The sequence below is a fragment of the Protomyctophum bolini genome (assembly GCF_963924005.1).
Source record: "Protomyctophum bolini genome assembly, chromosome: 19".
NCBI classification, from domain to species: Eukaryota; Metazoa; Chordata; class Actinopteri; order Myctophiformes; family Myctophidae; genus Protomyctophum; species Protomyctophum bolini.
This window is the reverse complement of record NC_137880.1, coordinates 7787891-7804669: the sequence shown is the minus strand read 5'-3', so window position 1 is coordinate 7804669 and position 16779 is coordinate 7787891. Positions and strand designations below refer to the sequence as shown.

General features: G+C 48.4%; 1 protein-coding gene across 1 annotated transcript in view; it reads left to right on the top strand.

The window, feature by feature from the left end:
• Positions 1-16779, top strand: part of cep170bb (centrosomal protein 170Bb) — a 39676-nt gene that overhangs the window by 11807 nt on the left and 11090 nt on the right. The window contains exons 9-19 of the mRNA XM_080791333.1: positions 914-1085; positions 1913-2358; positions 3633-3704; positions 4495-5187; positions 6521-6679; positions 8911-9025; positions 9628-10017; positions 11193-11405; positions 12713-12933; positions 13724-13906; positions 14928-15819. Of these exons, the coding sequence (XP_080647459.1) occupies positions 914-1085; positions 1913-2358; positions 3633-3704; positions 4495-5187; positions 6521-6679; positions 8911-9025; positions 9628-10017; positions 11193-11405; positions 12713-12933; positions 13724-13906; positions 14928-15819 (3556 nt within the window). The remainder of the gene's footprint in view (positions 1-913; positions 1086-1912; positions 2359-3632; positions 3705-4494; positions 5188-6520; positions 6680-8910; positions 9026-9627; positions 10018-11192; positions 11406-12712; positions 12934-13723; positions 13907-14927; positions 15820-16779) is intronic.

Sequence of the window (16779 nt, the reverse complement as noted above, 5' to 3'; positions counted from 1 at the left end):
ATTGAAGGGACACGGACACAGTGCTAGTGTTTAGATGCCTGGTTATTTACTGAATGAAAAGCGGGAGCATACATGGGTTGGTGCACATGCGCAGTGTGCTGGAATGCACACAACAACAGTTGTCAACAGGGGGAGCCCTGGTATAGCATATAATTAAAGCCAATACATTACAATATTCATGTAGAAAACAGAAGAAGAAATGATTATTATAACTAAAGCTAGCAAGATAAACTAGAATAAAAAACAGTACAGTAGTGCATCCCGTGGATGCAGAGGTCATTGTTTTATTGCGTCCCTTTAACTATAAACTGCGTTTTGGGAAGCAAAATGCACCCTGTTTTAATCTCAGCTGTACACTCAAGAGAACGTCCCCTCCACCACACTTAGATCTCCATATATGGAGCTGACATTCCATTATGTTGATCTGACCTCATCAAACCCTGTACACTCAAGACACGCTCCTTATATGGTCAGTACAGAATTCATTCCATGTTGATCTGACCCCCCCCCCATGCCAAAGCGCCAGCGCTCGTCTGCCGTCAACGAGGCGGATGCGTGCACGGATACGACCTCGCCCTCAGGCGTCTTAAGGGTCATTCATATAGTCTGGATTTTCGGTGGTGGGCTGACCACCGGACCACCATAACGTTGAGCGGTGGTGAGTAAAAACAGAGAGAAGGGCTGGAGCGCTGGCGGTGGTTTACTCTTCACGTCATGTTGTGACGTCATGTTGTAGTTCGGTGACCACCGGAAATCCAGACTATGAATGAGCCTTTAGGCTTCGCGCCCTTAGGCGTCTCACTGGCTTAATCATTTCACTAGTGTGAGTTAACTACAATGAGCTATTTCATTAGTTTTAGTTAACTACAATGAGCTATTTCATTTCACTTAGTTAACTTCAATGACCTTGCAGGCTCCGTCCACCAGAGGCATGGGCGCCGCCCCCAGCGAGGTGATGTCATCACAGAGCAAGGTGGTCGATTGGCTGGTGCACAGTGATGTCAGCATGATGAGGAGGCGGCCGACGTGCGAAGACGTTTACAGCACCAAGAGTGACCTGGAGGTCAACATCAAGACACTCAAAGGTCAAGTTCATTCGCATGATCACGTCACACTTTAATGTCCCATCACCGTTTTTGTAAACTCGTGCTTTTTCCCTCCCATGCTTTCTTTTTAGTACAACCAGTGTTCATTTGGTCATTTAAAAAAAAATTGGTTTAGCCAGAGCCATAGAGTAATAGACAGAGTTACGAGTAAGACGCGCAAACGAGGGAAGCGAACGCAGCTCGTACATATTTGGGTTTTGGACGTATAGCTGCTTTGGGGACTCCTTATATGGTGCCCCTTTTGTGCCCATATATGGAGCTGAGTGGACCTGGCCCCTTTTGTGCCCATATATGGAGCTGAGTGGACCTGGCCCCTTTTGTGCCCATATATGGAGCTGAGTGATTGCTGATGCAACACACTCCATATTTGGATAGCGGGACAGACACACGGACAGACAGACAGACAGACAGACAGACATGATCTGCTAGGTCTCATAGTAAGTGCTCACTGCGTTCGCAATGACAACTCCGTTGACTTCATGGGGCCCGGTACAATTGTTGTGTTGCTAGGATACCATAACCAGATGCTATGTGGTTGTGTTGCTAGGATACCATAGCCAGATGCTATGTGGTTGTGTTGCTAGGATACCATAACCAGATGCTATGTGGTTGTGTTGCTAGGATACCATAACCAGATTCTATGTGGTTGTGTTGCTAGGATACCATAACCAGATGCTATGTGGTTGTGTTGCTAGGATACCATAACCAGATGCTATGTGGTTGTGTTGCTAGGATACCATAACCAGATGCTATGTGGTTGTGTTGCTAGGATACCATAACCAGATGCTATGTGGTTGTGTTGCCAGGTAGCCACCATGAGGATGGAACCCAGAGCGACTCCGAAGACGCCGCCTTGCTCAACGGCAAGAAAAGCAAGTCCCACCATCACCCCTCCCACTCGCAGCACTCCATCCAGTCGGAGACTTTCTCCGAGCCGCAGCAGCAGCAGCAGGCGGTCCAATCGGAGACTGGCTCGCAGAAGGTCGTCGTCCAGCCCGCTCGCTATTCGCCGCCCGTGACCACGCCCACCTCCTCGGCCCCGGCCGAGAGGCCGCTGAGCGAGCACAGCCCCCCCCCTCCTCCTCCTCGCAGCCCGCAGGGGGGCGTCGACACGGAGGCCCCGGCCCCGCCCCCCGAACACCTGAGCCAGCAGGCGTTCATCATCGAGTTCCTGGACGACAACCCTCGCAAGAAACGCTCGCAGTCCTTCACCCATAACCCCGCCCACGCCGACAACTACTCCACCCTGAAGGTGTGTATAGGGCCATAACCCCCGCCCACACCGACAACTAGGTGTGTTTAGGGCCATAACCCCGCCCACACCGACAACTAGGTGCACATAGGGCCATAACCCTGCCCACACCGACAACTAGGTGTGTTTGGGGCCATAACCCCGCCCACACCGACAACTAGGTGTGTTTAGGGCCATAACCCCGCCCACACCGACAACTAGGTGTGTTTGGGGCCATAACCCCGCCCACACTGACAACTACTCCACCCTGAGGGTGTGTATAGGGCCATAACCCCGCCCACACCGACAATGGTTCCCAAACGTTTTAGACCGTGACCCAAAAGAGAAAGTTGATGCTTCCCCCGAGACCCAAACTTTGTGAAAATAGCCGATCTACAAGTAGATAGGCTAATTTATGAAATGTGTTTTCTTTTTCTTTTGTTCCTTCATGAAATTACTGGGGGGAAAAAAATCTTTGGATTAGTTTTTTAATTCATGAAAAATGATGCTTTTCTTAGGGAACGTTTTTCTTTTTCAACGTTTTGAAATGATAATAATTAAAAACCCATGTTCGGGGGAAACAAAAAATAAGGGGACCCATCGCCATGTGTCCAGGACCCACAAATGTGTCCTGCCACCCAGAGTTTGGGAAACAGTGGTATAGGCCTAAACCCCGCCCACATTGAATGTTACAGTATAATTAGCCAAGGCATCTCATTCTCCGTTATGTGACAAGACCTGCGGTGAACCAGTAAGACGCGCAAACGCGGGAAGTGAACGCAGCTCGTACATATTCACCATGACTCATGCGTTCGTGTGTCTGTGTCCTTTGTGCCCATATATGGAGCTGAGTGATTTGTTTGTGATTGATGCAACACACTCCATATTTGGACGTAGCTCCATATATGGGCACAAAGGGGGGACACACGCACACACAGACACACAGACACACAGACATGATCTGCTAGGTCTCATAGTAAGTGCTCACTGCGTTCGCAATAAACTAACCTGAGGTCCCCAGTTCGAAAATGCGCAATCGCCTGATGGCAATCATTACTTTATTCGCATATTTTAAGTTATTTGTCATATCTGCCCTGTGCAACATTTGCTTTAACAATGCCTAAGATGGCAAACATATAATTGTCATTTATATGTTCCTATAATGTTTGACACAAAAACCATAGATACAATTAAATCATCAATCGCCATTATTTGCCACGACGGTGTCAATACAAATGTCATGATTTTTGACAGCCCTAATTAGCATCTGTCTTGTTTTCCAACCCAACCTGAAGGCCAAACTGGAGAGGAGGAAGGGAGGGGAGAGGCCTGTCTCCATGCACGCACACATCCCACCGACACAGCAGGTACAGTAAACTGTCCACGCGGTGGGTTTCAACCATTTTGTTACTGTATACCAGGGCCCACTATTTATTCAGCATTTGAGCTGACCGGGGTGCATACTTAGTTTAGACTAGTCATTGGTTAGACATGTGTTAAGGTTAGGTTTAGGTGTGCTGCCCCGTGGGAGGTTAGGTTTAGGGTGAGGGTTTGAGATAGGTTGTAGATGTAGGACTAATGACTGGTCTAACCAATGACTAGTCTAAACCAAAAACTGTCTAAACTAAGTACTGCACCCGAGCTGACCACCATTTGATGACATTTAGCCACTCAGACCCAAAACTAAAGAACCGTGTCTTTGTCCACAATTCCATGCTGTATTTAGGAGAGATAACGGGGCAAACGTCGACTAAAATAACAATTATTCTACAGTACATTGTCTAGTTGCGTAGACTTCTTGTAAATTAGGTCATTCAGATTGTTTAACAATAAAAGATCTATAGGGTCCGTTTGGATACCTTTAGAACCCCTGCTATTTTGCACGTTCTGTTCACCTATTATGATAGAATATTTTTTTTATCCTTTGAAAAATCTCAAATAAATGTCAACAGTAATGCGATTGTCAATGTTCGATTGTAGCTATTGCTATTTTCACTATTATTGTCTCCACCGCGCCAAAGGCGACTGACACAGTAACACGGATTTTTCAGAAAAACCGTCAGGTTGTAGTAGAAGACATTTTTTAGAATCTGATCTCAGGTCAAAATGGGTTAAGCTTATGCTTGTGCCCCCCCCCCCTCCCCCGCCCCCTCCCAGGTAACGGTTCCTTTGAAGGGCCAGGGGCCCGGCGGGGGCCCCCAGCGCTCCAGCTCCCTGAAGCGGGAGAAGGAGAGGACGACGACGACGACGACGACGGCGGAGGCGGCGGCGGCGGCCGACGGCTCCTCCTCCTCCTCCTCGCGGTCCTCCTCCTCCGTGGCGCTCCGGCCGTTCGGCGGCAGCGTGGGCAGGAAGTCCAAGCTGGCCCAGGAGTTCCTCCTCATGGCGGACGACTGTGGCGGTGGAGGTCCGGCGGGAGACCGCCACGGCGCCTCCTCCCCTCCTCCTCCGCCCATGTCGGCTCCGCCCGTCATGTCACCCTCCCGGACCCCCCTCCTCCTCCTCCCCTCCCCCCAGGAACCCCTGGCTCCGCCTCTCTCCGCCTCCTACCCCTCCTCCCCCCTCCTCCAGCCCGTCCCGTGCCACATCATGGCCGCCGCCGCCGCCGGCGGCGGCCCTTACCAGACCCCCTCCTCGTCCGCGTGCCACATGCCGCCGCCGCCGCCGCCCCTGGAACTCCTGGCGGGAGACCACCACCACCACCACCACCACCACCCCGCGGCCGCCCCCCCGCCCCAGCGGGCGGCGAGGAACGAGGAGGACGACAGTTTGAGCGACGCCGGGACGTACACCATCGAGACGGAGAGCCAGGACAAAGAGGTGGAGGACGCACGGAGCATGATAGACCAGGTAAGACCCCCCCCTTTCTGTACAAGACACTACTATACACTGATAGACCAGGTCAGACCCCCCCCTTCTGTACAAGACACTACTACACTGATAGACCAGGTCAGACCCCCCCCTCTGTACAAGACACTACTACACTGATAGACCAGGTCAGACCCCCCCCTTCTGTACAAGACACTACTACACTGATAGACCAGGTCAGACCCCCCCCTTCTGTACAAGACACTACTACACTGATAGACCAGGTCAGACCCCCCTTTGTACAAGACACTACTAAAATGATAGACCGGGTCAGACCCCCTTCTGTACAAGACACTATACTAAAATACACTGCTGGTATAATGTCTTGGACCCAGCTATTTGTTCTCTATTAACTGCTATCATTGAAATGTAACCTATATATAGGCCTAGCGTATGAAAATATATAACCAACGAATGGCCAATGCAAGTTCAAAAGGACAGAGTTCAAAAGGACAATGGCAACCACTGCACTGCAATCACGAAGGACGTTTCCTGGAAGCACACTGTAGAATCAACATGCAGTGGTACAAGGGGACTATAGGTTAGTACAGCAGTATAGCAGTAATATAGCTGCCCTATAGTTCCATAATCCACAAGTGCTATGCATGGTTCCTTCTTCCCCGTAGTCAAGACAACTATTAAAACAGTCTCCGAATGCTATTGCGGCTATACAGTGTCTGGAACTACACCTCCCATTAAACCCGAGACAGGAAGTTGGCGTCTGCTCATTTTACCTTTCACAAAATTGAATACATGAATACATTATAGCTATGTTAGAAATAGCTTTACGTTACATTGTTTCCCGTTTCTGCTAAGCAGCAAGCTATACATAAATGCTGAGGTGATTTTGATTCATATTGGGACAAATTCGCACTGCTGTGAAGACGGAACGGAAGCGGCGAGGGAGGTGTCTCTTCCGCTTTATCGCGTAATCATTCTCAGAGCTTATACGACCGAAAGCATAAAGAAACTGTGGGAGGCAACAGTCTGGCTTGCGTGACTATCCTTCCTTCCTCCCCTTCCTTCCTTCCTTCCTCGATGCGATAACATCCATACTGTTTTCCTGTGTGTCCCTGTGGCTGTGTCCCTGTGGCTGTGTGTGTGTGTGTCCTATATACGTCATTACGCCATACGTCATTCCCTGTCCCTTTTTCCCCGTCTCCCTGTGTCACCCGGCTTGTGTGTCCTCCTCATGCATACATACCTGTCCCGTTTCCCCGTCGTCTGTGTCGTCATTGCACGCGTCCCGTCTGTGTCCCCCCCCCTGTGTCGTCCCCCCGTGTCCTCTCATGCATGCTGTGTCCCCTTCATGCAGGTATTTGGTGTGCTGGACAGTCCAGAGTACAGCGGGGCTAGTAACCCTGCGACAGCGGCGTCGGCCTATAGGCCTGTAATAATGGACGCCGAGCAGGGTTACTTCTGTGTGGATTCTAAGCATGGCTTTAACCCGGCTGCACCCACCAGCCCCATGCAGGTAAACACTCCCCCTTTACACACCCCTCTACGGTTTGAGTTGATTTGAGCCGGAACCTATAATGCAAACGCTGCAGTTCTCATTTAAAGCCCTGTGCAGCAGAAGGAAAAACAAAAAGTTCATTCCACCCTCGCCAATGGGAATTTGACCAGAGTTTAGTATACACTTGGGGTTTTTATTACAGAGTAAACCTTTTCATAAAGAAACGGGGCAACGAGATCAAGGCAGGAGAGAAAAAAAACTAAGTTTGAGCAAAGCTGTATAGCTTACAAGTAAAGGGGCTTCCCCTGCATGGGTCCTATAGTGTGCCTTCTCATATCAGATACTCACGAGCTGTAAGGATTAGTCGAGGTGACGCTAGTGTAATGCGCGAGTGGTGTATGAGGTAGAGCAAAAAAAAAAGATGGGGAGTCAAGTGACCGTGTCCCAGGTATCGCCCACGGGTAGGTTTAGGTTTAGGTTTATTTATATAGCATATAGTACAAAAAATAGACGATAACATATCAAAGAAACAAAAATACAATGCAAGGAAAGGAAGAAGCCAGAAGGCTTATATGGAATCCTTTCCTGAAGGAAGAGAGGTCATTAATTTAAAAGATTAAAAGTTCATAAAGAACAGTACATAAATCTACAAGTTGTCAAAGGGGGGCAGCTGTGCAGTAAAGAAAATAAAAACACAGACTGCACAGAAAACAGAAATAAACAATACAACAACAAACACACTAAAGAAAATATAACGCATCAAGGCAGGTTCAAGGAAGGAATTTTGCGACTAAACGGACCATTACGGTTCTGTACGTAACTCTGAGAGTATATACACATGGAACCAAACCATTTTTGAGGTTTTTGGTTCATTCTTTTTTTGCATGAATCAGTGCTATGGAACACCCTTTACGTCTGTGTGTTGTTTCGATTAAATATTTAACCAATGAAAAGTAGTAAAACAAATGCTTTTTGGACAAAACCTCCAACTCCAGTGGACCCTCAAACTGTCTGCTAAAACAACTAGCTCCGCCACCTCTCCCCCGATCTCTTGCAAGTAATTGACGATATCTAAAGTCACAACACCAACTTTGATGAGGCAGTGTTGCTTTGATTTAAAAATTTGTTTTTCTTAATTTCCTGAAAATGTTTACATTTTGGAGTTAGGTGGTTTCTTCCCGACGGCAGAGATCGATGTACATGTACGTAGCGCTTCACTTCGTGCCACGCTACGAACTTGTAGATCTGCTCTTTTTGAAAGAAAAAAATATATTTTAAAGCCTTTAAAAAAAAACTCAAATCCTTGCTTCTGGGGCTTTCTGGAACAACATTATGTTGACATGGGGGTCGTCGGACAGACACAGACGTTTCCTAAGAGGACCACTTCACCACTTTTCAACCTATCTTCATAATTATAATAGGTCCTCACTAATAATCATGATAAAATGGCATGATTTTTTTCCTACTCAGTCTGTGTCTCATAGGAGGGCTGTGGGGCAGTTTAGAAACCGTCTTCCAGTGACGTCATCATTAGGCAGATTTTTTTTTAAACAAGATTTTTTTTTTTACAAAAATGTTTAGATATTCATTATCGCGAGAACGACGGCTTCCATTTTCGCATTGCAACTTTTCAGGACTATAGAACGACTGCAGTTTATATTATCTCGTAATTCCCCATCGATGATGTCACTGGAAGACGGTTTCTGAACTGCCCACACAGCCCTCCTAGTATATGAGACACAGACCGAGTAGAAAAAAATTGCGCCGTTCTTTCATGATTATTAGTGAGGACCTATTATACCAGTAAGACGCGCAAACGCGGGAAGCGAACGCAGCTGAGACCCTGCAGATCATGTCTGTCTGTCTGTCCCGCTGTTACTGTATATGTGGACCTGGCCCCTTTTGTGCCCATATATGGAGCTGAGTGGACCTGGCCCCTTTTGTGCCCATATATGGAGCTGAGTGATTGCTGATGCAACACACTCCATATTTGGATAGCGGGACAGACAGACAGACAGACATGATCTGCTAGGTCTCATAGTAAGTGCTCACTGCGTTCGCAATGAAGATAGGTTGAAAAGTGGTGAAGTGGTCCTTTAATGGGTTAAGCAAATCAGCCCCCCCACCACCTCAGAACTGTGTGTGTGTGTGTGTGTGTGTGTGTGTGTGTGTGGGGGGTGGGGGGGTGACCTAGGAATGAAAGCGGTCGAGTCCCACTGCTGTAGTCTTGTGGATGTGTTTACCACCAGGTGCCAGTGAACCCTGCGGCGGCGATGGAGGGACCCAAGTGGGTTTCCCGCTGGGCCAGCCTGGCAGACAGCTATGAGCCTGGCAGTACCCCGCCACAGGGAGAGCTCCTGGACGGTGAGTGTGTTTACTAGTACTTAGTAATTGTACTGTAATATATATATACACAGATGTTACTCTTGCTTTTACTTGATTTTTGTTGTAAATTCTTCAATGCTACGGAGCGGAAGGCATATCATGTCTTACTCTTATAATTACTAGACTAGATTTTCAAATCTATTCTCATATTGAGCTGATGGTCACCGAGTTATGGCCACTTGAAATGTTAAAACACTGCTGTGACACTGTGCCTCTGCTGGGCACCACAAGTGTCCCCTGGTGTCAGTATTGTCATGGTTTGACTGCGGGACCATTTACTCAAACGCAGATGGGCAATGTTCTTGTCTTCATTTCTTACTTTTGTATCTCGTTTGGAATATTAACTAACGATTCGGCCAGAAAAAAGTGTCGAGCCATTCAGGACCCCAATGATTCATGACCATGAAACCCAGATGGACACAGGTGTTAACCCTACAAGCTCATAGCGTGCCACCGAGTGGCGCGCTACGAGCTTGTAGGTCTGCTTTTTTTTAATCGAAGAACCACTGACATAGAAACATAGCGCTTTTCAGAAAACTGTCGGGATGTGTGTTAACACCGTGTCATTCCCCGTGTCACAGACTCTCACTTCCTGAGCGGCTCCTCCGTGGCGAGCCGCTCCGGCTACGACACCTCCGAGTCGGAGTCCCTCCAGCAGGGCCACGCCCCCGGCTCCTCCCGCACCCGACGCCTCTTGCCCCAAGTCCCGCCGCCGCCGCCGCCCCCCGCTGGGGGGGACAAGTCGGATAGCCCCGCCCCCTGCATCCTGGTTCGCCACCACGAGCCTTGCCCGGCCCACGAGTCGTCGTCGTCGGACGGCGGCGGCGGCGGCGGCGGTCCGCCCCGCCCCCAGGACTCGTCTGCCCAGCGTCTGTACGTCCAGGACGACGTGGACCCGGACAGCCTGAGCGACGCCAGCCGCTCCGACGACGGCTCGCTGCGGGAGAAAGCCTGCAAAGGCCACGCCAAAGGTTCAGCTTTTTTCTGTTTTGTTTTGTATAAAGAGATTAAATAGAGTATAGCCTGCAAAGGCCACGCCAAAGGTTCAGCTTTTTTCTGTTTTGTTTTGTATAAAGAGATTAAATAGAGTATAGCCTGCAAATTCCTCACCAAAGGTTCCACTTTTTCTTTTTTTTTGTATAAAAAATCACACACGTGTGAACTGAGTGGTGCAATCCCCCCCCCCTCTCTCTCTATCTCTCATTAGAGACACAGCACTACCCCTCTCTCTGTTTCTGGCGCCCCCTACTGCTATTAATAAGTCACATACTCGTGCTCATTCAGGTACACAAACAGGTACAAGACATTGCTGGTTGTAGGAGTGGTTGCACCACTCAAAAATAAAATAGAGTAGCCTGCAAATTCCACACCAAAGGTTCCACTTTTCTTTTATATATATAAAAATAAAATGCAGTAGCCTGCAAATTCCACACCAAAGGTTCCACTTTTATTTTTATTTTTTTAATAAAAATAAAATAGAGTAGCCAATTATTTTTATTTGTACCTCCTTTTTCTCACCCAATTCAGTCGTTATGCCAATTCATTGCCCACACACATTTCTGTGTTAACTTGTCACTGCTGTTGTAGCCTCGGAAACGTTTTTTTTATTTACGGGGAGAAAGTCCACTTCAATTGGGCATAGAGTAGCGCATACATCGATCACTCTCTGCTGATTTCTGATCGTCTGCACCTTTGTTAAATTGACGCACACGTACACTCCTCTCTCTCTCTCTGTCGCTCTAATTAATTAGTCTCATGTCACTGGTAAAAGATCCTGAAAGTGTTACGGAACAATAATCAAACATGCATTTTGTCCAAATGACTAAGAGTGACTAAATCTAATAAGCATTTTGTCCAAAAGACTAAGGGCCGATTCATACTCCTATTTTACCGCTGTTTCGGCGCTGTAGTGCCGAAATGATTTCGGCTCGTCAGAAATGTTCAGTAGCACCGAAGAGTCGACTTTAGCACGGTACCCGCCCCCCCCAACCTCAAATGACGTCACATTGTAGGCTCTACAGAGCCGAACCGACTTTTATTCGGCTCTAAAATAGGAGTATGAATCGGCCCTAAGAAAAAAATGCCTGCCAAAAACAACGACTGTACCCCACTGTATATACGCCTGTCTTGTCGGTTTTCTACGCAGGTTCCGCCTCTGCCGCCGACACGGGCGCCAGTTCTCCTGAAGCCCCGCCCCCCTCCACCTGCTTCTACATCGGCTCCGAGGACGGTCCGGGCGGGAAAGCCGAGCGCGCCCACAGTCCGGTTCTGTCCGACAGGGGGCGGGACCCGCCGCCTAAGACCCCGCCCACCACCGTGCTGATCCGACACCTGAGTGGCCACGAGCCTCGGAGGACAGGTGACCCCGTAATGGATTCAGAACTGACGAAATAACACATTTTCTCTCTTTTTTTAAAATATATATATACAGTATATAGATTGAATACTTTTTATTATTCAGAAATGTACGCGTCGAGAACATAGACTGTAAAAAATATGGACAAAGCGTTCCGCGGGTCTAACATGAACATAAAATGAAGCCTGTCAGTCCTTGCAATGGAAGTCGCCATCTTTCTAGATCCGTTTGGGCCCAGCTGGCCCATTGGCTGGCCCAGACAACGAGGCGGGACTTCCCCCATTCTTCTTCGTTGGTTTTTATTTTGACTCGAGTGGGTGGGGGATCCCGTTCATAGACTGTAACGGTAGCCACGCCCCTCTGAACATGCGCGACTTTATGGTCATTATTTTTATAAATGGGACCATAATTTTCCAAAAATAATATTTGGACATTAGAAATGAGACTTTAAACTAGTGACTGGAAGCAAAAAGTATTCATGACCATGTTTATTAAGGTAATACAGTCTAGGTGAAGTTGGGCCCAAATACATGGAATTCTATGGGGCTATGGGTTTTTTTGAGCCCAATGACAGCGCCACAACAATGAACAATGAACTTTCATTTCCTTAGTGGCTTCACAAAATATCTGTCTGACTGCCCCCCTGGTCGAGAAGCATGAGCTCCGTTCGGGGCTCTCCCCAGGTTGGCAGAGGGAGTGTATAGCGCCCAGGATTACAGCTGAGCTTATATAGGCAATCGGGCACCGGGTGAAAAATTGTGGGAAAACAATGTTATTCGTTGAAATAAACGGCACGTGGTACAGTCGGACATTAACGCTATATGTAGGACAACACAAAAAAGTACCCGGGACTTGTTTCCATTGTGGTCCTATGTATTTAATTCATCAGCATATAGCATAACGAAATAACACCATTATACTTGACGATGTAGGGCCTTCGTCCTACTCCCCTCGCCCAACACTCCCTGCTGACAGGCTCCACCCCCCAACCCATAGGAGTACAGTATGTGCAATGACCAATATCGCCCCTCCCCGCCCCGGCCTCCCTACCCCCAAACACATTCCGGTTATTTAACCCATTTTGGGGCGGGAACCCCTTTTGGTGTAAGCATTATGTTATGCTTTAGCTATTGAAAAATAGCAGACCTACAAGGCTCGTAGCGCGCCACTCGGTGGCGCGCTACGAGCCTTGTAGGTCTGCTATTTTTGAAGAAATTGAAGAACGACTGACATAAGAAACATAGCTTTTTCCGGAAAGACATTCATGGAATCGTTCCCAGGTCAATTAATCCAGCTTTCAATCCCAGCAGGTGTCAAACCCAACAGCTCCGCCCCCAACCTGCGGAGCGCTCGGGAGAAGGAGGAGTCCGCCGCGGCGGCGGCGGCGGCGGCTGCGGCGGCGTCTTCCTTCGTGAGACAGGAGAGTTTCACCAAGGAGCGTCCCAGCGACTCGGCCCAGACCAAGAGACTACCTCACATCTCCAGCCAGCCCTCCTTCAGGGAGATGGAGCACAGGAGAGAGGCTGCCCAGGTATATAGCGACGGCCCGGGGAGCAGTGTTGTTTTTTGGGCCAGCACATTTCTATTTTAGTTTAAGTCATATTTATAGTCCTTTGGAATGAAACTTAATTTGGTTTTATAGTCACATTTTTAGTCACTTGGAATGTGTTATAGTGTTAGTCTAGTTTTAGTCGACTAAATGTCATGAGATTTCAGTCGACTAAATCTGCAGTTGATTTAGTCGACTAAAACTAGACTAACACTATAACACATTCCAAGTGACTAAAAATGTGACTAAAACCAAATATGACTATTTTGTCGCGCGCCTCGATGCCGTCGTAATGACTGATTTTTTACACTTGCTGAAAAGTAAGGGGTACATTGCAGAAGGATAGGCCAACCCAAAAAAAACAAAAAACATATCAGAATATATATCAATGAAAAAGCGCTAGGAGGACGTGTGGACACGTCGTCGCAATCCATCGGTTGGATTAGCTATGACGTTTCCACTCGTCGTATACGGTCTGAATGTGTTAACCCAGTGACAAAGACTCTTAGGGGCGGCGGGGCTCGAGCCCCCATGATGAATTAGACCTGAATATGTACAGTATATTCACCTTTATAGTCAGTTCGTCCCGTTTGTACCGCGCCAGGTCGCGTACCGCGCCCGTTCGCGTATGTGCCCCTTGAGCATAGCATGAAGCCGAGTGTATCTGACTGAACTATAACTCTAGCAAGCTATATACGTATCGTTTATTTCTTTGCCGCGGTGATTATGTAACAAATGTTTCCTTTGGTTCCATCCTCCTTCCGCCCTGCAGGAAGCACAGCCCTTGCCGAGCGAGGCCGCGGGCCTCATGGCCTCCCTGGAAGCCAAGCTCCGCTCCTCCTCCTCCTCCTCCGCTGCTGCTCCGCGTGGCTCAAAGACGGGAGGCCCTTCCAGCCGCGTGGACGACTCCCCGTCCGGAGAGTCGGACGTGGACACGGCCAGCACCGTCAGCCAGGTTGGTTTCCATTTCGTTTTTATTTATGTATCGGTGTTGTTTTTGCACCGGTCTTATTCCCTAACTTGAGTAAACTAAAGACCTGGAGGCGTGGTCAATGCCATTTGGCTATTCTGAGTGGCCAAAGAGCATTGACCACGCCTCCAGGTCTTTAGTTTACTCAAGTTAGGGAATAAGACCTGGTACTTAAGACACGCAAAATACAGCCCTATATAGTCTCTAGTTTTCATATATCATGAGATTTGAGTCGACTAAATCTACAGGTGATTTGGTCGACTGAAATGTATTTTGGCGGGGCCTCGATGCCGTCGTATAATGGCTGATTTTTACACTTGCTGAAAATAGCAGATCTACAAGCAGCGCAACGCGTTGTGAGCGTGTAGATCTGCTATTTTCAGCATGCAACCAAGTGTAAAATGACTTATACTGGATCTCTTGTCCACTCGTCTCATCCTATAACATTTTAGTCTAGTTTTTATTTGTTGGCAAAATTGACGGTATATTTAGTCATACTGTAGTTGTAGTCGTCATGGCTTCGTTTTTAATTCAGTGTTTATGTCGTTTTTGTCAGTGAAAAAAGGAAGTTGACAAACATGTACACATTCATTATCTAAGACATGATTAGAAAAGAGATGATAGAAACAAAGTAAGTGATCTGGTCAATCAGAACATCCTTCAATTTGTTCTAAGAAAGCTGTAAACAAGTTGAGTATTCGTGTCCCAAAGTGTAGTGCCTCTGTAATTAACGGAAAACTGACCATGACTAGTATGATAAAGCATGTCTAGCATAAAGCATGTCTAGTGTTGTATTTGTGTGTTTGAAAATGTGCTTGAAAGTCATTACTAAAAAGGCTTGGGAATGGAGTTCGGTCGTACTGTATTATGTTTAAGCTTGTAAATAAATAAAAAAGCTAATTTCAAAGGGTGCTGACCTGGCAGACAGTAAGTAATTCTAGCTATTTGAAAACCAAGGTGAGCAACAAGAACGACAGCAAGTAATTTGAGCTTTTTGAAAACCAAGGTGAGCAACAAGAACGCCCCGGCGGCGTCCATGAAGAAGCGCCCGGCGGCCCTCCTCAGCGGGCTGCAGAAGGAGAGGTCCTCGTCCAGTCCGTCCATCCAGGAGAAGGGCCGGCAGCTCACGGCCCGCGAGCGCCTGTCGGAGAAGCGGCGGAGCCATGCGGCGGCGCCCGGCGGCGCCTGTGCTTCGTCCTCCTCCTCCTCCTCCTCCAAGGCGGAGGCGGCCAAGAGGTTCCAGATGCGCCGCAGCGGGGGGAACCGCGGCTCTCTGGACCTGTCGGAGGGCCAGCAGCAGCAGCAGGGCGGCGCCGGTTCCGGCCAGCACTGGACCGACGCCGCGTCCTCGGACCACGAGACGGGCTCGCGCCCGTCCAGCCGGAGCAAGAAGCTGACCGCTCCTCTGCAGAGGGAGGACAACAACGGCAAGAGCGGCAAGACGACGGCCGTGCAGCAGCAGCAGGTCCTGACCCGGTCGAACAGCCTCTCGGCGCCCCGGCCCACCCGCGCCTCCATGCTGCGACGGGCCCGCCTGGGAGAGGCCTCCGACAACGAGGGCGCCGAGAACTCGGACCGGGCGTCCCAGAACTCGGACCACGCCTCCGCCTCCGCCTCGTCGGCTCCCTCCAAGGTGTCGGCGGCGGAGGGGAAGAAGCTGTCCCGGCTGGACATCCTGGCCATGCCCCGGAAGCGAACCGGGTCCTTCACGGGCCCCAGCGACACCGAGTCCTCGTCGGGCCGCCCCGCACACTCCGGGCGCACGTCGGAACCGGCGGCGCCGACTCGGAAGACCTCTGTGGGCGACGCCAAGCAGGCGGGGACCAAAACCACCGGAGCCGCGGGGAAACAGCCTCTGACCAGAACCAAGTCCACTGGAGTCAGGTACCCTGCTACCAGTAAGTATGGCTTGTCTCCAATATGGATATTTATAACCCATTCAGGACGGGAACAGCTTTTGTTTTTAAGGATAGCACCATGCCACTTTATTTATTTATAGGTTGTGCGTGGTGTTGGTAACTTTTAACTTGTCCATATGAATTGCACGTCATCATACATACTGGGGACTCTTTTTAAATGTCTGTCCATGTTTGGTTTTAGTTTTTAGCTTGTGTTTTTAAATAGGCTCTATGTTTTATGTTGCACTGCCAATAACTGTGGGGAAACGATATTTCATGTTCTTTTGTATGCAAGGAAAATGACAAATAAAATGATTCTGATTCTGATTCTGAACACCTTTTGGTGTTTTAAGCATTATGGCCTACTTTTGCCATTGAAAAATAGCAGATCTACAAGCTTGTAGCGCGGCACCGAGTGCCACCCTACGAGCTTGTAGATCTGCTATTTTTTTTAAATCGTGAAAATGTGGCGCAAATCTTTGAACTCAAATCTTTGCTTTTAATTCTGGGGCTTGAGAACCACTGAGTCTCAGAAAACTGTTAGGATTTGTCAGAAGACATTTGTAGAATCGACCTCAGGTCACTTCACGGACCCGTTAGACTTGATAAGCCCAAACTCATTAAACCCCTAGAAACCACTGGGAATAGAACCAAGCGTTAACACTGCCAGTGTTAATGCCTTGCTCATTCATTTACAATGGCAGCCAGCCACATGAAGATATGTGTAGCTGCCACAAAATCTGCAAAGCCAAGATCCAAGTTGAGCCGTCTTATTCAACTGCAGCTACAAAGCTGCAAAACCACAAAAAAAAGTTCTCCAACCATTTCCACTCTCTTCACACAATTCCTACTTGTAATTGGGAGGGGAAAAAAACTAATTATATATCAGCAATTTCCAAATAATTTTCAGACACTTTTTTTAAACCCCAGGCTTTACATTTTCCTTTATATTCTTCTCCC